Genomic DNA, 22,988 nt, shown 5'->3' on the forward strand with positions numbered 1-22,988 from the left:
GCGGTGACACTGTGCGCTTCTTAAAGATGCAGTGTCACTTCCACACTCTCGTCTAGAAATCATCTGTTTGATGCTGATTACATCATACTCTATTGATGAAACACTTTTATTCTGATGAGATCATCTCTCACTGATGGGACCATTTTGTGTAATCAACATATGAATGGAATCTGAATGCCAGTGTTATTCTCCCACTGCACTCCACTGTGAGCGGAGACGCTCATCTGTTCCTCTGCTGTTTGTGAAATACAGAAAGGTCTCTCAACACTGAATAGCAACCCTGGAAACAAAGGGGCACTGTTTTCATAGCCATCATTATCATAAACTTAACATATAATACTGTGTTATGGTCTGACCCTGATATATGTGGCCAATCCTAATATCTTTAGTGAGTATTTTTGTTTTGTTTTTTTCCTCCTGTGAGGAAGCTTTAAGCCATGATGGAAATTTAAACCTGCTTTCTCTTCATGGTCAAACGAACACTTATTATAAAGCAAGTACATTTTTTATTAAGTCTGGACTGTCATAATGAAAATGACTGTCCAGTCCATACATGAATGTTGAATCTTTTTGACTTGGATTCATTAACAACTTTGTCTCAAGCCATCCTCAGCTCATCAATAGACAGTAATGTAAGACAGGAAAGCAACTCATGACAAAAAAAGTTGACTATGTATTAATTCATATTTGTCAAAGCCAGCTTGTCTTTCGTCGTACTCACATGCTGAATTGATCCAAAGAGATTGAAAATATTGATTTGACTCTGTCTTACTTTGTTGTTAACATGTGTGAATGTGTGGTGGTGGTGGGGGGGTGGGGGGGGGACTTGTCTGACTGTTAGCGCTGTGTTCACACATTGGACTTGCCACACAGTCGGTTCCTCGGGAGACTCATAATTACAGCTGTCCTTTCAGATTAGTCCAGAAGCCTGTCCAACTGTGGCTTCCCTCCCTGGTCATTTATTTCATCCCTTTCTCTCTCCTGAGAGGCACACCTCAGCACAATGACCAGGCCAGCCTCTACAATAATGTATGTGATGATAAACACAGTGGCTCCTAATTGATAGAATGATTCAGACAAGGGCTGCCTGTGTAAATTGGTCCCCTGTGAGTTCCATGCACAGAGTTGGGACTCGCGGTTTTCACTTTGAGTGGAGAGAGAGGAAATAGAAAAGGCTGGACCTGCTGAGTGATAAAGAGGCTGTCTTTGCCTCCCCACTACTGTCTGAATACAGGCACAGTTCAGCAGAGGTTGGCTGCTGTAATCCTCTCAGTGTCTCCAGGAAGGCTCAGGTTAGTGACCTGCTGCTTTGTGATGTCTTGTAAGATTTTCAGAGAACACCTCACCTTTAATCCCCCACTGTTCAACGAACACATTAGCTCAACTGCTCCTGACCCAGCCCCTGCAATAAAGCCTTTTATCCAGCTCAATAAGGTCATTTCAAGTTAAGTATTGATTTCCTTGGTGTCCAGAGAAAAATGGATTTTTAAAGAGCTGTTAATTACAGCTGCACACTGCATTATATAGAGAACCTAATTTTGCTTTGGCTGGATGTTTAAACCTGGGCTCGTGGTCAGACTTAGGATTTCCATCTACTGATGTCCACTGACATGAAATGAAAAAAGAAAAACGTGTGTGAACTATAAAGACACTTTGAAGGTTTTCCAAACTTAGGCTACCGGTGGTGAGCTGGTTTTTGTGGGCGCCCTATGTACGGAGGTTATTGTGCTCCGGGCGGACACCCTGGTTTCGAGTACCACTGGCTCCTTTCCTATATGTCAAACCCTGTCCATCCATCCTTCGCCTTTCGGCTTTGCTCCTTCTTCACCACGACGGACCTATACAACAACCGGATGACTATGGATGCTGAACCGGTCCGTCTGTCGATCTCACGCTTCATCCTCACCCAACTCATGAACAAGACCCCAAGATACTTAAACTCCTCCTCCTGGGTCAAGGACTCCCTACTGACCCGGAGAGGACAAACAACCTGTCAATCCCTGCTCTCTCTCAAGTTTCTCAAATAAGGAAGATATAACAGAAATTGAAAGTCAATTACTGTCACATCTTCCTAATTTGGATACAGTGTGTTTATATATATATATATATACACAGTGTATATATATATATATATATATATATATATATATATACACAGTGTACGGTATATATATATATATATACACACACGCACTTCAAAATGGACAATTTAAATGTGAGAAAATTCTTTCTCCACTTCTGCTGTTTTCATAAGTCTCATGTTAGACCAAAAATCGTTGCCCTCTGTCTAAATTAAAGGACACAGGATAAAGAAGAAATACGAAGCAGCAGTGTCATTGTCCTAAATTCAAGAACGTTTTTGAGATCACAGTGTGTGGCAAATGTTCTGGCAAAGTTAGAAAGGAGAGTCACACGCATACTGTACATAAACATAAAACCCAGCGGATTGTCTTGTCTTCTATCTATCTTCAGTTCAATCCTCCAGCTCTTGAATACAAGAACATCTTTTAATTGTAGGTCTGCTTGTTTTATGTTCCTGCTTTTCATGTCTACATGAGGCCTGCATAGAGTGGTTTTCTGTGGATGGGAGGAACACCATTGTATACATGTGAAGCTGTGACTATAGTGCCTTTGCGAATTTAACAAGACATTAAAAAGACTGTGCAGAGTAAGTTAGGAAATAACCATAATAATACCCTGCCACTAAATAAGAAAAAAGTGTAGCTCTACAAAGTTAGAGGCCAAATACACAATACACACCACATATGTTACAACAATGAAGTTCTCTATTTGTATGTAAAATATACTTCTTGGTTATTTTTCGGGACTAGTACATCTATGTGTTGTGTAAATACAAAACAAGTTAAAATCAAATATACCATATATGGTATTGAGCTTGTGTAACTTACAGTTAGTGGGGTAATTTATTTATGTGTGCACGTGTGTTTTTAGGAGGAAGGCTCTTCCATTATGTCTCAGAATACCTTTAGTGTATGTGATCACCATGGCATCACGCATGCAATATCTGACCTTTGCATGATCTGAAGTTTTTTGGGGTTTTTTACCTTCAGAAGCATCAACAATACATGATGTGAAAATATTTTTTTTGTCAAGCAGATGGTCGACTGGAGTCAAAAGTTAAGATCAGCAGACTTTATCCTCTGACTTCCATTCGTGATTTCAGTGGTGAAGAGGTCTGAGCACTCAGTAGCTGAGCAGACAATCCAACTTTCCATACAGAGATATGAGTGCTTCACCATGGGAAACACCTGCAGTGTCTGGTCAGCTGAAGACTTTTTTAAAATATATAAAGCAGTAATTGTTTATGCTTACATAACTGTCATTGTGTTTTTAAAACAGCAATTCTGTGCAATTTGGTCCTACTTTTCCTTTGAGATTACTACCAATCAGGTAACTAATTATCTAAAGGCTTTGACACATCAAGGAGATCGTCGGCTGTTGGTCCTAGTTGGACTGTCGGTGAGAGGTCGTCGCCCTAGTTGTTTTCCATTGCAACCCCTCGGCCCCCGTCAGCCTTATTTTTTGCCTATTCGACATGTTGAAACACATGTGTGAGCGGAATCTCTCTTATTGGCTGTTTGGAGTTTTCGTTTATCTCATATTTACAGTCTATGCTCTCGACACAGGTTTGGGAAAGCCTCTTGAGCATGCCGCTGCAGTAGCCTATCCATGCTTTCAGCCATTAGTGTGGTTTCTCCTTATTTTTCATCTCCGTCTCTTTTCTTTTTCCACTTAAAGACCAATGGCTGACAACGCCATTGTCATTGTCTACTTTTATTAGACAGTATTCTAGATTAGTAGGCTACCTATAATAGGTGTGTTGGCCGACAGCAGTGTGAAAACCTCTGCCTGCTGGCATGGAGAGTTATTTCCTCTCACGCATGAGCAGAACGTACGTGTTGGTTGGCCGTCGGCTGTAGTCTTTACAGTGTGTTCCAGTGCGACTTTTTGGCCAAGACATGAAGCAATGCCACAGGTGGGCTTTGTCACCACTAGTTCTTTGCTGTCTGCTTGATCCAGGGCCTTTGTTCTCAGCTCGAGCTAACACAATGCTAAACTGAAAGTGTGGTACTTTCCCTCCAAACGGGACACTGTCAATTCCCTCCAAGCCACAAGTCACAGGTTCTCCTCCACTTGGCAGGCAGAGGCCTCCTATTGATATAACAGGTATAAAGGCTTCCTGCCCCTGCCTGCTATTCCCAAAACCTGGGACGAATGCCTTCATATTGTTGGTTTAGCCTATTGTAATGCTAATGTCTGCTTGAGACCCTTAAGTCATCTATCACGGATGACAGGAAAGCCGGGGCCATTGTGTTGGCTTACTACACACTTACATACACATGCATGCGCACAGGCACTGATACAAACATACTGGGCTGCTGTCCACATGAATTTAAAAGGGAAGACACAAAGAAGAGATGCTTCAGGCATTTATAAAGCTAGGGAAATGTTCCTGTAGTGACGTTTTTTTGGGTCATTGTGAACAATTGGAAGTGAGGGCACATTTTACCAGCTTGCACTAGGCCTGCTCGACATGAGTTTAATATGCAATGTGCGACAACATTGATCAATATTTCGATAATGATAACATAATAAAGAATACATATTAGTCAGTATTCATAAGTTATCATGCCATGTTTGATGCTTTACGCAACACCTGTGATTTCCCCCAAATCCAAAAAGCAATCTTTTTTTCCAACACATGAATGACACAAATTCATATGAGGGCAGCAAAAAGCTAGCTCAAGCTTCATGTGACTGCATCATCATACTGTAGCATCCAGTAGGCAAAAATGGATGCAGCGGAGTAAGAATGCTTTGTTGTGAATGCTCATGTTTTCTTAACGATGCAATTATGATAGTTATGTAGCCCTGGCCTGAACCAAATATTTAGCCATTCTGCTTAAAAACAAAAAATGAGATTAACTGTTATCAAAAAGGTATTTGTTAATTTGATCTCAGTCATCTTATTCTTCCAACTTGTTATGTATGACAATACTTTGTAAAAATCAGGCTTTCCAAAGTAGTTTGAAAGCCTCTTGAATATGAGAGGAAACAGGGGATTGAAATCCTAAAACAGGGATGGGCAACTTTTGTCACAGCAAGGGCCACATTTATTTTATTCTCACTGCCAGGGGGGCCAAATGTAGGAAACAAAAAACGATTATAGTCAATTATGACTCAAACTTAACTCAACATTAACCAGTGATCAATATAGATATTGTAATGGATATATTCTGGTTTTCATGATTTTAAGGCAGATTTTCTCATCTTTTCTTAATTTTTTTCCAATAATTGATGTGTAAAAATTGACCTGACCACCAGTTGCCCAACCCTGTCCTAAGATATCTAGAAGTTAAAGCAAAGAGGAGGCCACAACATGTTTCAATAAAAAAAAAAATGAATGAAGGGTTAATGATAGATGTGTCCTGACAGTCCAGGCTGCACCACATGTGTACTCTCTGTTCTATGAGGCTGCCCTCTCAGCGCCTGTATAGACACACACAGCCACACACATGCAGGCAATCTGCCGACTGATTCTCAGCCAGGCCCAGCGCCGTCTCATGGCAGAGTGCTGGGCCAGATGTGACTGTGGTTGTGCCTGCATTAGAAAAAGTGCTGTTGCAGGAAATGGATGCTTTAAAAAGAGGAAAAATAGCTTGGTCAGAGCAATATTGTTCTTCATACTCTGAGGATAAAATAAGGCTATTTAAATCATTTTGTATGGAATTACTTAAATTATAGTGGTCAAAAAATAAACCGATCTGAGTCAGTAATTGAAAAAAAGGTTAAATAATCAGTCCTACAAGGTTTGGATCAGTAAAAACAATACTACTAACTCGTTGAGCGTTGGTTTTAAAGTTATGTTTAAAGTGCTTTACTTTGGATTACCACTGTTTAATTATCAGGTCAGTTAAGAAAGAAAAAGAACAAATTATTGAGATTGCATCTGGTTGTAGTATTTGCTACATGTTGACCATCTCTGAAGATGTTTTTTTAGGAATAGGATTAAAGGATAAGATTTTTGCTGTGTACGATAACTCTAACATTCTCTACAAAAAAATTAATTAAAATTTTTTTAGCATATACGCCATGATACATCTCTTCTGAAGTCCTTGTAGTGGTTGTAGAGTTGATTTAATAAAAAGTAGATCTTGACGATGAAGGATTTATGGGAGGGAAGCTCTGGGAAGTTATTTCTGGGTGTGGTATCTCTGAGGTTGGTCCACACTGCACTTTGACAATACTCTTCATTGTTATTCACACAGCAGCCGCCAGTCCCAGGTTCCTCAGAGAAAGGCTGCTGTGGGCCAAATTGGATTTCTGACTGAATGAAGAGTTTTCTTGGGGATGGTCTAGAGAAAGTTGAGCCACCATGCTATTGTGCGGCTGCTGCTGGAGTGCCATTCACATGTCCCAGATCCTCCAGAGTCATTGAGATTCTGAGGAGAATTCACTGTGGCCAGGTGGAGAACTCCTCCAGCTGCTTAACAGCACAGATCTACTCAGGGGTCACACTATAAATATTTAATCCTCTTCCTGCTGCTTTGAGTGACAGGAACACCACATAAAGAGTTAATTTCCTCAGCCTTCTCCAGGCCTGGCTACATCGGAAAACCTCAGCATTAAGACTTGAACTCATTTCTTCCTGTGTAACAAGAAAATTAAAACTACACACGCCAAAAATGCGTTTAGCTGAAAACGCTGTCAAGGCGAAATTTGAACTGACCACTATAATACAGAATTTAGATACACACTTCTTAAAAATTCCAGTTTTTACAGCAGAAATAAACATGTTTACAGCCTGGCTCAAATAAATAATTAGGTGTAATTGGTTCATATCTTTATTAGAACACACTATGTGGGTGTTTTTTGTTTGTTTGTTTGTTTTTTTTAACTTTGTGTCTGTTTTGATTGAATGACGATCAAGAGTTTTTCATGGTACAATGGAGGGTTGATTTGACAGGGTGGGCCTAGCCAACAACATAGTGTTCTTGTCCAAAGACCTGCCTCAGCTCCAGCTATTTGCCGGTTGTTAGGTTGACAGAAAAATGTATTCTGAAGTATTCCCAAGATGGCAACCACCATCGACAAGCTTCAAAATTTCCATATTTCAGTAAGCAACTGATGACATGATATTATCACATCATATTATATTGTTTATATACGGCCTATTGTTCTTTCAGACAAATCATGGCATCATATTTTAATTTAGGCTTTCTTCATGAAACTAATGAACATGTACTGTAGCTTTTGTTAATAAAAATATAATATTAATTATATGATATTGTTCTCTTTTTATATTTTGATCATTTAAGTTATGCATTCACTTAAAGTGTATTTTTAGCTTCCTGTGTCTTTGCTGCAGGTAGACCATAAAGAGGCTATAGATTTTACAACTTTAGATCATCTGAGAAATTCAACAGTTAACAGTTGTTGTTTAGCAGGGAGACCACAGGGGAAAAAAGCATACAGGCTATCCCAGACCCACAGAGCTTTCTTTCCAGCCTGGTATAAAGAATGAATTATTCAACAGTAAGCAAGCTTTCAGCTGGCTGTTGTATGCTTTGATCTTGGAATCAGGAGTTTGCATGAATGCCTGTATTGTCATGTTATGTTTCCACAGTGAGTGAATAATTGAAAATGGCGCAGGTCCACGCTTCATGCAGTAAAGTTCACCCTGCAGGTGCAGTGCTTAGGTAGATAGGAGTTGTAAATCTCCAGATATTGTTTATTTGTCCTGTGTCCATGTGACTGAGTTCACTCAGGCCGGCCCCCTCCCATATGTTCAGTGTGAAAAGAGTTTCAGGGGAAACCTTTGGAAAACTACAGCTCAACAACAGAGCCCAGCCCCCCATTTTTTATAGAGGCACAACAAAGAGTGCAGGTGTGGCACAAAGCCAGGCGCTGCAGGTGTCAATGATGGTCTCAGTTTGTTGACAGAGTGTGTTTTAATTTTCAGAACTTTGATAAAGGCTAGGACCTAACCTTTGAACTTTATTTGTAATAAACCTATAAATACTTAACTAAACTTTGACATTGACTTTGATAACGGTTAATGCATTTCATTTAATTCAGCAGTTGTATAAAATTATAGGGTTACATTGATATTTTTTGATTTTTATCTATTACTAGAATATTTAATAGATATTTTTATGATCATTGGTGGTAATTCAAAATAAACAAAATACAAATGACACTTCAATTCCTAATGTGTTCCTGTATCACAATTCATCACTGCTTTTCGTCGTACCTCCACCTCAGCGCTGCTAAAGTTTCTTCTCCGTTCGGAGTCTGGTGCTCTGCCGGCGCACTCTTCTCTGATAGGGATCTCTATAACCCCTTTATTTGCTACCAGCATGTGTCTGCAGGGCCCTGCTCTCACGCCCTTTCATGGATGTTATTTTTCAATTCATTTAATCCAGTGTTAAAAATCATATAAAAGTGAAACAAACGTGGTCAAATGTTAATTGGGGACGACATGCAGACGCTTTGAACTTACAAACACAAGGACATAAAAACACAGCTGGGAATAATTTGGTTATTTAAGAACACGTTGGTGAATCTGACGGAGAGAACAACTTCAGAAAAAACGTCCAGAATTTCTAGATATTAGTGATTGAGAGCTGATTATTTGTGAAGCCTCTATGAGCTACAGAGGAAAAATAGATCATCAGGAAAAAATATTATTTCTAGCCATTTTAAATGCCTGAAATCCCTGGTGCAGTGTACATGGTTTGTTGCACTGGCAGTCCCTGTTTTTCCATTTCGATGCATTTCAGTGTTTTCAATGCTTAGCATCCTCAGCACAAAACAGCATCAGATAACCAAACAATATCAGCTTTCTAGAGTAGTCTTTTCATTTATTCAACACATCTTCTACATCCTCTGCTTTTATGCTTCTGAGATGCACTCTTGTTTTAGGTCCCATTCATAGAAAATGCATTCTCTTCTGATCACCTACGATACTGCTTATTAGCACATGTGCGGTACGCTGCAGTCCTATTGTGTCATTACAAAAGTGAGGCCTTTAATTGATAATGATGTGAATGTAGAAAAATGTGTCATGGTGATGAAGGTTTAGTGCATTTCATAGAGGAGTCGAGCAGATCCATGGCATTGGTCTGCTACAGCTGGACACATAATTAGAGTGCCTCCTTACCTATAATTTGTGTAATAGTTTTGGTTGGCGGCATGTTATTACCATATGAAAGGGCTAAGCAGGGGTCATGTGCATTGCTACAGCAAATAGAGCAGAGCCGAGGGCAGAAGAATGTTTGGAGCCGTTGTTAATTGGAAATCTGTATAAAGCCATGCTTTAATTATAATTTAGTCAGAGCTGCACTGTTTTAAGCCCAATATATTCAGTTGCCATTATCTTCTGTAATAGTATGAACAGCTAGGTCTGTTTCCTTTCAAAGCGTTGTGCTTTGAAGAGAATGAGATTGAATTAGATTCATTTGAAAGCCTGTGCTGCTGTGAGGTTGTTGTTTTTTTCATGCTAATGTGACATGGTGTTTTCACAGGCAGCCTGGCTCTGGTTTGTTTAAGAGATGTACACATCATTTCTGATTTACATGCACTTGAAATATGATTATAGACCTTCTAATTTAGAGCTTTCTGTGTTATTCCGTGACGACTTCCTGGAAAGATTTTTTTGAACAAATACATGATGACCACTTGGAAAAGTGCAACAACAAGTGGTCTTTACTGACAATATTCACTATCACTGTTATATAGTCAGATATGGACTTGTGCCTAAAATAAATTAACATAACAGTAACTAAGATAATATTCATTTACATTTCTGGGGAATTAACGGCAGTTGTTAACTTAATTTTCTAATTTACTAACGTTACTCTTTTTGCGCTAATTCATGATGTACAGTTAAAGATTAAACAGCATTTATACGTTTTGTGAAATGTTACATACAGTGACAGAAGAGTCCAATGAAGGTCATTATCTTTACATTGTATCGGTTTCTTTGTTGTTGTTGAACCAAAATGTTCAAATATGAGCACACAATAGAACCTCTCACAATCAAAGTAAACAGAAGGAGCCACGACTAGGTGTTCAGGCAGAAGAATCAAAGACCTGAGCGATATGTAACAAACACAAAGAGTCTTTGACACTTTCAGCTACAAACCTGAAGTCAACGCCCGACATTTCTTGCAAAATTTCCACTCCTCCTTATTCTGAATTGATCTGTTAGTGTTTATGTAGTTGACATTTTGAACAGGTTTCTCCTTTTGTTGTTTTTCGGCAGGTCGAAATGAACTGATAGCCAGATACATCAAGCTGCGGACCGGGAAGACGAGGACTCGTAAGCAGGTAAGATGCAAAACAGTGTTGTAATCAAGTCACCACACCTCGAGTCCAAGTTGAGTCTGGAGTCCCCAGTGCTCCAGTCTGAGTAGAGTTGGAGTCAACAAAAAAAATCTGGGTCAAGTCCAAGTCCAAGTCCTCAAGGTTGAATATGAGCCAAGATCCAAGATAGACTTCATTGTTTCACTTCAGCACATGCGTGTGTTCATTTGATGATATTGAATGCTTCAGTTCTGAGCTTTAACTCTCAATTATCTTTAAGTTTTCATGTTTATTACCTACAGTACATCAGAATTAGAGGACGTGATATTGCTAAAACACAGAGCCAAATGACTGTTTTCTTTAAATATTTACTTTGACAAATTAAAGAAGCTGTTTACCACAGTTGAAGTTTTCCATGCGAGCAGAGATGTAGCTGCAGCAAACATCATCAAACTGAAAACTGTTTTAAACTGTTCTAAGTTGACAGGACAGAGGGCACTTTCTAAAATCTAGAGTACAATCCTGAAGAGCTCTGATGCAGCTCAGGATCTAGAAGGAGGATAGGAGGAGATATGAACTGTGGCTGAAGAAGACGGCAAGTGAAGTATGTGCAGGTGAACACACGAGCCAGCCTTTCCTCCAACCTGTCGTCCTTGGAACATGACATTCCCCAAACTGTCACGCCTAATCCTCTTTAAACGTATGAACTGAAAATATGAATTAACAGTCTTCCTTTTGTACAATGAGAAAGCTTTTTACGTTAACTGTAGAAGCATTATTGCCACTCAAGTTTAACAGTATAAGTATTTTCCCTCACATGTACTTGCCGGTTACAGCTGCAACTCTCTCAGTGCTACGGTCTTAGTGAGTTATACACCACCTGCACACGAGCAGGAGTGGATGGACACGCCAGGAGGAGAGGCACCTGCACAAACTCTAATCTTGCACTTGTTAAAAGCCAAACTCACCTGTCAAGATAAACATCAAGCTATGAAAAGAATTGTCAAGTAAATGTGGCTTTTAAAAAGTGAAATGACATACAGTATTTTTGATGAGAGGTTTGATGAACCAACTTGTTAGAATTTTAGATTTTTTTGCTCTATGCTGCTTTGAAATAGTAATTTCAAAGCAGTTGTTGCTGTCACATCTATTTAAAAGCAAACATTATTCAAAAAGAAATCTCTTTTAATTTGTTCAATCTCGTGATATTTTTTCATTAAATATTATGGTCTTGGTTTTTGACATGACTCTGTCTCGCCCTGTTTTGGTCTTGGTCTTGACTCGTTCTGGACGACTAAATGTCTTGCTCTTATCTTGGTCTAGGAGCACTCTGGTCTCAGGCATGTCTTGGTGTCGGTTAGTGTGGTTTTGACTAAAACTTTGGTCTGTGCTTTAATGGCAGATGTCATTTAAATGTAATAAATAAAACATATTTACAACTTGTGTTCCTCTCATAGGATTTATAGTACTTAGATAAATGAAAGGATACTGTTTATGAAATTAATTAATAATTAATAATTCTGATGGTACTTCAGTCACCCACTGACCAACGCTCCTCCTCATCAGGTCATTCTTTGTATGACTATGATGACCTTGGTGAACAAGCCACTGCCTATACAGAAACTTTAGATTTCTGTGTGTGAATTGATCAGTCTCTTCCCCTTAAAATACAGAAGCAGGGTGAAACCTTTATTACACAGAACAACATGTGTCTGTTCCACAGGCTGCTTTTAAATGTTTGTGTTTTTTACATGAATTTTAGGTTTATACTAAATTACGTCATTCTTTAGCTCTAGTTTATCTTATCTATGAGCATTTTTGATGAACATATTTTTACAAAGATAAATTTCTTCCTGTAGAGGAAGCGCTAGAACTCTCTCATACGTCACTGTTTTGTTTTCTTTGTTTTCTTTTTTTTTTACAGACCACTAGCTCTTAAGCCTGTCATCCACAGCTCTTTCCTTAGTTTAAATCTGCTGTATGTTTCATGTGAGAATTGTTGAACCATTCTCAACAGCTTAAACGTCAGGTGTAAACTTGGCCGGTGAAATGCCTCGCCTTGCTCCCTGAAGATCACTAGACCAGTCGATTGTCATTCAGCACACAGCGGATCACATCTGGGTTCTCTTAATGTGAGCTAAAGGGGCCTGCATCCTCCTTAATCAGTTCACTTAAGTGACGACAACACACAACATAACGCATTATTGGCTTTTAATCTGATGTGAGGTTTGGAGATGCTTTTGCCATGCTCCTTATCAAATTCAAGTGTTTTTTGTAAACAAAGAAATGTCTTACTTTGTACATTTTTTGGGTTGTACTTGTTTTTTTATTTTCCATTTTCTCTTTTTTTTTTTTTTTTTTTTAATGGAGGTGTCTAGTCACATACAGGTCTTAGCAAGAAAGAAAGTTCGAGAAATCCAAGCTGCCATTAAGGTACGTCTGGCTTTGCCCAGTTGCAGGGGGCTTTTCATTGCCATGGTTACAGGCTGTACCTTTGTTTTCCTCCCCCCCCACCCCCACCCCGCAGGTGTCTAGTCACATTCAGGTTCTTGCCAGAAGGAAATCTCGTGAGTTTCATTCCAAGCTAAAGGTATGCGCTTTTCTGCTTTTGGGCTTGTTGGATGCTGTGTGTCTTTACTGACTGTTTCCCGTGGTAACAGAGTGAATGCCTGTTCCTCTGATTCACCCTAACCCCAAAAATTCCTCTGTTGACTCAAGTCTACTCTGTACACTCCCCCCATCTTTTTAGTCCTTCTCTCACCTATCTTCTGACATGCTGTCACTGTCCGGTCTACTTGGTTTCATCTCTTTGTGTTGACAATTTCATTACTGGCCTTTGTTTTGTGAGCAACAAATTTCCAACTTAGTACAGTATACATAAAGTCCATACATTTTCTCAATTTCCCTCAAAACATGAATTCTTGTTGAAGATGCAAATGCTATTTGCTATTTTTACAACATACTGACAAATACCATGGACTAGTATATTGGCCAATAACACAGAACGGACAGAAAAATTCAAATTCTTAATCATGGCTAAGGCAGAAAATACATACAGAATCTATAGTCATGCTAGCAGTGCTGTGAAGCTGTTGCATGGTATTGCATTCAGCTAAGTACTAGCATCAGCATGCTAACATTCTCACAGTAACATGCTGATGTAAATTATAAACATATTGAATTATTAAGTTAACCACAGAGTACAGATGTGAGAAAGCATGTTGGCATTGGCTGTTGGTGTGATTGGCTGAGAGCAGAAGGTTCAAGGATGTCAGTGGGATGGCGGCTGGCTGTTCTCTGAAATGCCCTCTTTGCTTTCCTTCAAATCTCTTGATAACTCCAGACTCTCACAAAGTCGGAACTGTCTTTTCTTCCTCCCAGTTCAGATGTCGTCATTTCAGAGCATTCTTGCCAGTTATTTCAGCAATAAGGAAATGTTAAAATGACAGTAGAAACGTTTTCAAATTTACAGATTAAAATGAAGGATTGTGAAAGGAGTCATCCTGAATAATACTAACTTATTATTTTAAGTATGCTATGATGTAATCTCTGTCTATTAAGTAAAGGATTCTCCATACCTGTGATATTTTTTCCCTGGGAGTCGACTATACATTTTGACTTTCACACCCCTCCTAGTACTTAACACCAATTAATAAGCCCTCATTAATCTGTGTGTGAGAGTTTTGAGAAACTGAAAGAGTCAAACAGGCAGCATGACACATGAATGCCTGTGTGTGTTTTCTCCATGGGAAAAAGCAGCTGTCTGAAGAAAAACAGACAGAATCCCTGCCTTTTTTCATTTCAAGCAAATGAAAGTTCATTGGCAAAGAGAAGCATGAGCGTGCCATTCATTTAAAGGGGTATCAATGAAAATCTGCTGTTACTGGTCTTTGTCTGTGGCATGTCAGTGAAAGAAGGGTCATTATGTTATTGTTCTGTAGTAATGATTTTTGAAATTATAAATCACAAGACATCCTCAGAGACTAAAGATAATTTGAAAGAGAAAAACATTCATGATGCTTTTTTTTATTTTTTTTCATGACACATCTGTGTTGTTACTGTGTGAAAAGGAGTATATGAAATAGTATGTTTTTTTATTGACTCTGAGATCAACATTTACAATAAAACCATGTTTGTTTGCATTTAGGTTACAAGTATGGTAAGTATTTATCTTCTGTTTCTGCTGTCATTCTGGGTTTCTTCGTTAATCAGCTTCTAGTTTTGCCTCTGTGCTCCTACCTTAGTGACGCATGAGCTGCTGTCCCGTCTTTTTCAGTTTAATGGTGTCTCTTTGTGCCATTACACTGTATATTGTATATTGTAGCTCTGCTCCACCAACATCAGCTGCCAGCATGCTTACTTTTAATGTCTGCCACCAGTCAGTGTGCAAGGGATTGCTAGTGTGCACTCCGCCGTAGTACTTAAAGAGAAAGAAAGAAACTTAATGCACAGTAACAAACAGTTCTGTCCACGTCAGCATGCATTATGCTACGCTTTTCTGATTTCCTTTGAAAGTTGCAATAATTAAACATTTATTTCTGTCAAATAATTGCACAAACATTAAAAGAAAGGATCCCAAACTGAAAACACTTAACCATGTGGGATTAACGTCCTTCTTATTTACTGGAGAAATTCTCTGTACAAATGTGTTTTGACATGTAGTCAAAAGTGCAGCCTTGGTAAAAGTGCTGCTGAATTACTTTTTTTTAAAGTATATTAGTGGTAGATGTCAACACACAAACATCCCTAAGTGCATACCTCTGCTATGCATTGTGTGTTGGAATTCAGTTGTAATTGTTTTGCACATTCCTTGAAGAAAGAAAAAAAAAAAGTCTACACTTTGATAGCAAAGTAGAGATGCATCTTCTTTTAACCTGCTTTCTGTTTACTGTTGTGTGAGAGGTCAGTGGTGCTTTCAGCATGTTGTTTGGAGTGTGCTTGTTGCTACATCTGCAACATCGCCTCCCGCCCTCTCCCCATTCTTTGTGAGTGCTAAGCCTTTTGTGACTGCTGTTAAAGGACCAGGCAGTGAAGGACAAAGCCCTCCAGAGCATGGCCTCCATGTCCTCGGCTCAGATTGTCTCTGCCACGGCTATTCACAACAAGCTGGGACTGCCAGGCATCCCGCGCCCACCCTTTCCCGGAGCGGGGGTAAGATCCTCGTCGGCACCTAGCTATTGATCCCTCCTGTCCAGCTTCACCCAGGGCAGCCACGGGGCCAAACACCCAGGCACCCAGGCCAAATCACATTACACACCACAGCTTCGCACAAATGCCACCATCAGATAAGCACATGATCAAAAGGAGTGGTTGTCAAGATAACTATGTGCATAGATCATGGAGCTAGGAGATAGTTTGATCTTGTTGCTAACAGCTGCACACAATTTTGTTGTTTTTTTTCTTTGTTGTTTATTTAAACGTCTAATTCTGCAGTTATGGCAGGGGATGATATCAGCCGGTCAGCCTGGATCCTCACAAGAGTAAGTAGTTTACATAGGTGTTGGAACTCTTTTGAAGCAGTGAATTCATAATAATGTTTGTGCTAACACTTGGTAATTCTCTGTTCCAGTATTAAGCCTTTTACCCAGCAAGCCTACCCAATCCAGCCAGCAGTCACAACAGCCATTTCAAGTGAGTGTTACCCAATACACATTTGTCTTTTATCTTATTCTGTGGGAATAAACAGATTGGTTTAATCTAAAACAAATGTGTTTATGGAGATGAAAATGTGTTTGGATTTAGTGGAATAACATTAAAATAGGTTTTCATACTTTGTACACAATTTCATTTCCTACAGAGATCCTTATTTTGCAGTGTAGATCCAGGAGAAGGGAGTGAAGTTCATGTTGGTATCTGAAGAGCTCTTTTACTGAAATTAAACTCTTTAAAGACACAAAATCTAACTTCCATCACCAAGGGTCTTCCCCCCGGGTTAAAACACATTCTATTATTGAGGTAGTGAAAATAAAAAGGTGAAACAGACCTGAGGAAGAGAATATGTCCACAGACAATGTATCCAACATAACATTTTTATTACAGCAGCACATACAGTAACAGTACGACAGCTTTCAGGACCAAATCCCAATCCTTTATGGAGCGGTACTCAGTACTCAGTACTCAGCAGAAATGGAAATATAACATAGGTTTAGTCCATTTTTAATCATTTCAATGTTTTAATGTAACATTGTAATACAATTCTTCATATTGTACATTTTCCAGATTTACAGATAATATAATAATTATAATTAAGCATCTTTATCAAGTAGGACACATCTTTTGCGCTGCTGAACATTTACATTTGAAGCATTAAAGTCAGTAATGCTATTAGGACAACTTCTACAAAAATAACTCTAACCAGTTGTCTCTGAAACCACTCAAACGATTTCTCTCAAATGACTGAGGGGTTAGAACTCGTGCTGTATTGTAAAGCAATGAACAGATAGAATGGGTCTTATTTTGTGATATCATTGCAGGTTACGAGCCCACAACAGCTCCGGCTCCTACGGCACCAGCATGGCAGGGACGCTCAATCGGTACATCCAAACTCCGGCTCGTTGAGTTCTCTGCTTTCCTCGAGCAACAGAGAGACCCCGACTTAGTGAGTAGAGATTTACACCGTAGCATGAAAAATCATTATCTCATTTGTTCATTCCTACCCTTATCTATCCCTTTCCTGTGTCAATACACGAGGACATTTTCCTAGGCTCAGAGTCAGTTGAGAGTAGGCCAAAACAAGCTGAGGGGAAGAAGAATGGCCTGTTAGCGATACACAGCATGCAAACCTGGAGGAATAATGTGTGTTTATGAATCACTTTCTTAAAATATATGCCAAAGGAGATTTTTGCAGCTAAGACATACTCACTGAATGTGAGTTTAAAAATAATAGTCCCAAATATCTTGTTTGCTTTATCTATTTAGAAATGTTTTTCTACATTTTCTTTTGGTATAAATACTTTGTGACAACAGCCATTAGTCTTACATTCAGCCTAATGGTTGAAATTGTTGCATTTGCCCTAAAGGCTATGGGAGAGGCTCCTCTGTGAGCTTTTAAACTCACAGTGTGCAGCACCACAAGACAGTTTCAAACAGCACTACGAGGAGACCAAACCTCTAAAAATCAAATGTTCTCTGTTTCATGCTCTCCTCTTTGTTTTCTACTATCTACTATGCATTCAAGTTTTTTAAAACCAAACCTTCTCAAACCTTAGTTAATACAGCATACCTCTGTCTTTTTTTCCTAATAGCACAGCAATAATAATACAGTACATTTTTTATTTAAAGGCATCTTTTAAAACAAGGTCACCTTACAAAGCAGAGATGAAAAAACAACAACATCGATAAAATGAACATTAAAAACACAACATTTTGTACAGGGCGTAGAGGATTTATGAGACCAGTTGGAGAACGATCAGACGGAATATGTCTGTTTAAAAATATGTGTTTAAAGATGTGATTTGAAAATGGAGAGAGAGTCGATATCACGGATGTGTGGGGGGAGCGTGGTGCAGTGAGTTGAATGGAAGAAAAATAACCTGAGAGTGCGGGTGGGTATGATGATGTGCGGGAGTTCAGAGAGGTACAGAGGAGCAGTTATGGATGGCCTTAAAGGTGAGGAGTACAATTTTGTAGTTGATGCAAGATTTAACCGAGAGCCAATGAAGCTGCTAAAGGGCAGGAATGACGAGATTAACAGAGGGGGTTCTGGAGGGGATTTGAGAAGCAGACTTCTGGACCTTCTATCACATTTTGGAGGTCAAGGCTGATGCTATTTGTTTTGAAGCAACATTAGTACTACAGACTTGTATATGTGCATTGATCATCAAGGCAAAATGTTGAGCTAATTGAAAAGGTAGATGATAGGTAATAATACAACTGATTTCCGGAATGGGCTTTGACTTTGACCAAAAATGTAAATGTACCATCAATCTGTTTCCATTAGGTGCAGATTGAAATGTGTATGTAATAGTTTGTTCCCACCTTATTCCACGCAATGGCACTGTGACTGATGTTTATTTCTTTTCTTCTTTTTTATACAACGGGAAGATTAATTTCTTTAAAATAACGTTTCATCTTCGAAGTGTTGACAACAACAGGTCCATATTTATTGATATTTATCCCCTGGAGGAGTTAGTTCAAATATGAACCCTGTAATAGGCCAAAACAAGGATTATTCTGAAAGAAAAACATCTGGTTTTGGGTTGTGATTTGTCAGGATTTTTTGTAGGTCTTGACATCCTTAAAATGCAAATCAAATGCCATTCCTGTTGGTGGAAGTCACCTCTATGGAGACCCCTTTTTGTAATATTTTGGTGGTTTAATCCAAATCAGGTTGAGATTGTTTTTGGCTTAAGTGAAGCAGAATGATGTCATCTAATTTGTCCATCATGAAATAAAAATCAGATACCTACAAACACACAGACAGCCAAATAAAAAGCAATGTTGCATGGGGCTATTTCACATCATCACAGTGTAATGTGACCAGTATAATTTCAGCTTCCACATGCTTTTGTATTTTTTTCTTTTTTCTTTTCACAATTGGTTTATTTTGTCTCAGTGAACCTCTCTTTCAAGATAAATGGTATTCAGTACTGGTTTGGATCATTTCTATGTTGTTATTTGTAAGGTTATTATATTGAACTTCAGACAGGATGGCATTTATATTTTATTTTAATATCAAAGGTAGAACATGAAATGCATCCTTGTATTTTTTAAATGTGCTTCTCTTTATGTTTATTTTGTCTTTCAGTACAACAAGCACCTCTTTGTACACATTGGACAGACAAATCATTCCTACAGTGACGCCCTGCTAGAGTCTGTGGACATTCGTCAGATTTATGACAAATTCCCAGAAAAGAAAGGAGGACTGAAGGAGCTGTATGGAAAAGGTCCCCAGAACTCCTTTTTCCTCATAAAATTCTGGGTGAGTGACCTTTTTTAGTTGCATTGGTAAGAATTGAAGTGTGATATAAAATGGTAAAGACGTGACAGCTTGATAATGTGTAACACACATCTCTCTTTATATCATTGTAACCCTGTACACATAGATGCAGACTTCTGTCCAGTCAGTTCAGGTTGTTCTTTAATGATTGGCTGCAATTATTCCAAACAGAGAAGATTGCTCTCTTAATGTTTGCAGAATGCGCTGGGCTGTATTTGGACTTGCATAGCAGGAGAGCTTTTGATCAAAGCACTCACTAATTCAATGTAATATCTCCAAACAATGGCGTGACCTGGTTGCACTCCTAATGGCTGTTTAAACATTGCATGTATTTCCTCCCCGATACAAAATGCTAACTAGCGGCAGGCAACAAAGTAGGTCCGTATGCACTTGGACCAAGTCCCCTCAAATTCCTTTTGAAGTGACCGGCCAATCTAAATTTCAAATGAAAGACAAAATCTGCACAATAATGAAAGTATAACTGCTTTGCTTAATGAAGGAGGGGAATGCTGTAGGAGGATGTCTCCTCTTTTTAGAACCATAATGAACAGGATGTTTGGGGCATAGAAAGGCTGCCCTCCAGGAGCGGACCCCGTTCAACCTTGTAAATCAGTCTTTTGACGCAACTTCATTTAATCCTCTTTAGAATCTCGTTTCCATTATGGACACATTAACATGCTTATTCAGATGTGGCCAAGATTTTTAAATGCGACAAATATGTTCAATCCGGACATCTTTCAGACGATTACAAAGATATTCTTAATGCTGAGTTTAAATGAACATTTCAGACTTTGTAATCCAATTCTAATTTCCTACAGCAAACATGTTTTTTTTCATAATGTGTGCAGTTTTAATGTATGTCTACTGAATGTTTCCAGGGGCCATTTGTCCTGAAAATGTTCAAGGAATCAGCATACTCGACATTTTATGCCAACCAAGAAGAGACATCACAATATTGTCTATTGAATAATCTGTGTGCTAACTATAATCTTTATTCATTCACTACACTCCAGACTACACTGGACTCTCTTCAGCTCGACATGTTTTGGGTCCACCTGTTCTGTCGATACTTGATGTTACAGTTTCAAATCGGTCGTATTAAGCGGCGAAAGAGCCTGTTATTTTTCTCATGAGTTCATCAAAAACAGCTTTGAGAGAGTGAATATCAGTTTTAAATTTATGACAAATACAAAACCAGGCTCTGGTTTATACTGCTCCCCTGGAACCACTGGACATGAAAGTCAACAACTGTGTGTTATAAACATTGTCTTATCAACTCACCATAACTTTGTGTTTAAATCATTATACTGCTTCCAAGTGCCACAAAATGTGGAATCAGTGTTGGGCTATTTTTCTTTTCTTTTTTTTGTGTTGGTTGTTTGAGGATTTTTTTTCTCAATCAGTCACGATTAGCGTCACTATTCAGCTGCTGCAGTAATGTCTTGAAGCACTGCACTGTGGTATAACATTATCTCATTGATCTAAACTCCCATAGAACATCTGGGGCTGGAAATACACTCAGGGGCTGGAAGTAGGATCATGAGACTGTTCACTTAGTAATTTTGAAATGACACAATATGAAATTGTGCATTATTAAATAGTTCAATCCAGTATCTGTGAAACCAATTTGGATTATTTTATTCAAGTAAGCCGAGCGGCCCAGTCAAATGTTAATCGCCAGTTAATTTCTCCTTTTTTCTCTCAGGCTGACTTAAACTGCAACGTTCAAGATGATTCTGGATCTTTCTACGGAGTCACCAGTCAATACGAGAGTTCGGAAAACATGACTATAACATGTTCAACAAAGGTCTGCTCCTTTGGCAAGCAGGTGGTGGAGAAAGTTGAGGTATGAACCTGATCTCTCTTTCCTGTGAAGTGGAAGAATGTCTAAAGAAGGTGACAATAACTACATCTATGTGTTTATTCAACTTCCTGCTGTGTTTTTTGTTATCCTTTCGTTTTTTCCTCAGACTGAATATGCACGCTTTGAGAACGGACGCTTTGTCTACCGGATAAGCCGGTCTCCCATGTGTGAATACATGATCAACTTCATCCATAAGCTAAAACATCTGCCAGAAAAATACATGATGAACAGTGTGCTGGAGAACTTCACTATCTTATTGGTAATCCCCTCTCTACAGGACTCTCATTCTTTTTTTCTTCTTCTTTTTCTTTTTTCTTCTTCTCCTCCTCCTCCGCCTCCTCCTTCTTCTTCTTTTTCTTCGCCGTCAGGATGTGCCGGTGGCTTTTTTAAAAACAGGGTTTGAAAGGTGGACTGAACGTTCAGATGAGCTGTTGCTACATTGCTGTCATTCCACAGGGGATGAAACTCAGTGTGAGAAGCCTCATTATCTGCAGGGGGAATGGGAGGATAAGAGGGGGCAGGGACCCCTGTTATTAGCATCACATGGGGTCTTAAAGAATTATGCAGCACCACTCAGGATGTAAAAAGGCATGTTAGGACTGACTTTGTTGTGAAAACAATTATTTATACTGTTTACGCAAATGTTTTGTCTGACATAAGCATAGTGATTTGAGACGTTATTGGAAAATATTGTAGTAGAGCGTTAAAAAGATCAGAGATCTGCCAGAGGAGCTTATTTTAATGAAGTTCATTTTTTTTATTTTTTTTATTTTTTATTAATGGATCATGATGATTACAAGTCATTTTTCAGTTTTTAAAGGTGCATTCACACCAGGAAAGTCCTTTAGTTTGCTTTATTTGGTCCGGACCAAATACAATGTTTCTTTTTTGGTTTGGTACGGTTCGTTTTCACATTGCACTTTTCGCTGGAGGCCCAGAATTATTAAACAAAACCACGTGTGCAAAGATCATTCAGTCATTGGACAAAAAGGTCTGGGGCGGGGTAAAGCGGTAATCACAAAATAAAAAAATAAACAATCAAATAGATCTTGCGTGCTGCACTCGCTGTCCTGGTACTGAACATTTTGAGCAACAAATACATCTGTTTAGTATAAGTACGAAAATATTCCATTGTTTAAGAAAATGTAGGCCTATGTGTGGGCAATCAGCCGGTATTATGATGAATATGGCTGAGGTTATCAAAGAAGTATATGGCTCGGAGAAAAGGAGGAGGATCAGACTGCCGCAGGGGAAAATAACAAGAAGTGAAGCTCCAGGAAGACGTTGCTGCAGCTGCTGTCTGTTTGATTTAAAAATGTTGGATAATAAAAGAACGGAGCGATGAAACACCAGTGAAAGTGTCTGGAAGATAGACGGAAGATTACCTCCGCGTCTTATATCAAAGAAGTAGGCGAAAGAAGCAAACAACGGCACTGTGCTGCTAACCAAACAATTATTTCCCCGAATGAGCATCGCAATGGGAGCCTGTTATGCCCAAAAAGGCGTATGATTTTTAGAACTGGGTCGGACTGAGGTCCGGTTGCTTTCCTCAAACGAACCGTACCAGGGTTTGTTTGGAAGTGAACCGAAACCACCTCGGTCCGGCTGTTTGGTGCGCACGCAAGTTTGATAGTTTGTATTCACACCTACCCAAAAGGTCTGCACCAGGGTTTGTTTGTTTCAAGCGAACTATACAGGGTAGGTGTGAATACACCCTAAGTAAAGTATGTCCCCCTGCTGCAAAATAATTTTCTATATCCTCTCTTGGATTTTCTTAGTGTGTGCTCTTAGACCTACAGAAATATGATAGGCTATGAAGAGTGATAGTTTAGGGCTTAAGGTGTTTTATGGATAGCG

General features: G+C 39.0%; 1 protein-coding gene across 5 annotated transcripts in view; it reads left to right on the plus strand.

Annotated features, from left to right (window-relative positions):
• The window catches only part of tead1b (TEA domain family member 1b), a 46,356-nt gene that overhangs the window by 20,005 nt on the left and 3,363 nt on the right, over positions 1-22,988 (plus strand). The window contains exons 4-14 of one of the 5 annotated variants that reach the window (XM_079338894.1): positions 10,289-10,353; positions 12,700-12,762; positions 12,857-12,919; positions 14,477-14,488; positions 15,349-15,480; positions 15,763-15,809; positions 15,899-15,960; positions 16,803-16,927; positions 19,076-19,249; positions 20,973-21,113; positions 21,238-21,390. In XM_079338894.1, the coding sequence (XP_079195020.1) occupies positions 10,289-10,353; positions 12,700-12,762; positions 12,857-12,919; positions 14,477-14,488; positions 15,349-15,480; positions 15,763-15,809; positions 15,899-15,960; positions 16,803-16,927; positions 19,076-19,249; positions 20,973-21,113; positions 21,238-21,390 (1,037 nt within the window). The remainder of the gene's footprint in view (positions 1-10,288; positions 10,354-12,699; positions 12,763-12,856; positions 12,920-14,476; positions 14,489-15,348; positions 15,481-15,762; positions 15,810-15,898; positions 15,961-16,802; positions 16,928-19,075; positions 19,250-20,972; positions 21,114-21,237; positions 21,391-22,988) is intronic. The other 4 variants (XM_079338895.1, XM_079338896.1, XM_079338897.1 and 1 more) reach the window with 4 other exon arrangements.

This window comes from Symphodus melops (genome assembly GCF_947650265.1).
Source record: "Symphodus melops genome assembly, chromosome: 3".
NCBI lineage: Eukaryota > Metazoa > Chordata > Actinopteri > Labriformes > Labridae > Symphodus > Symphodus melops.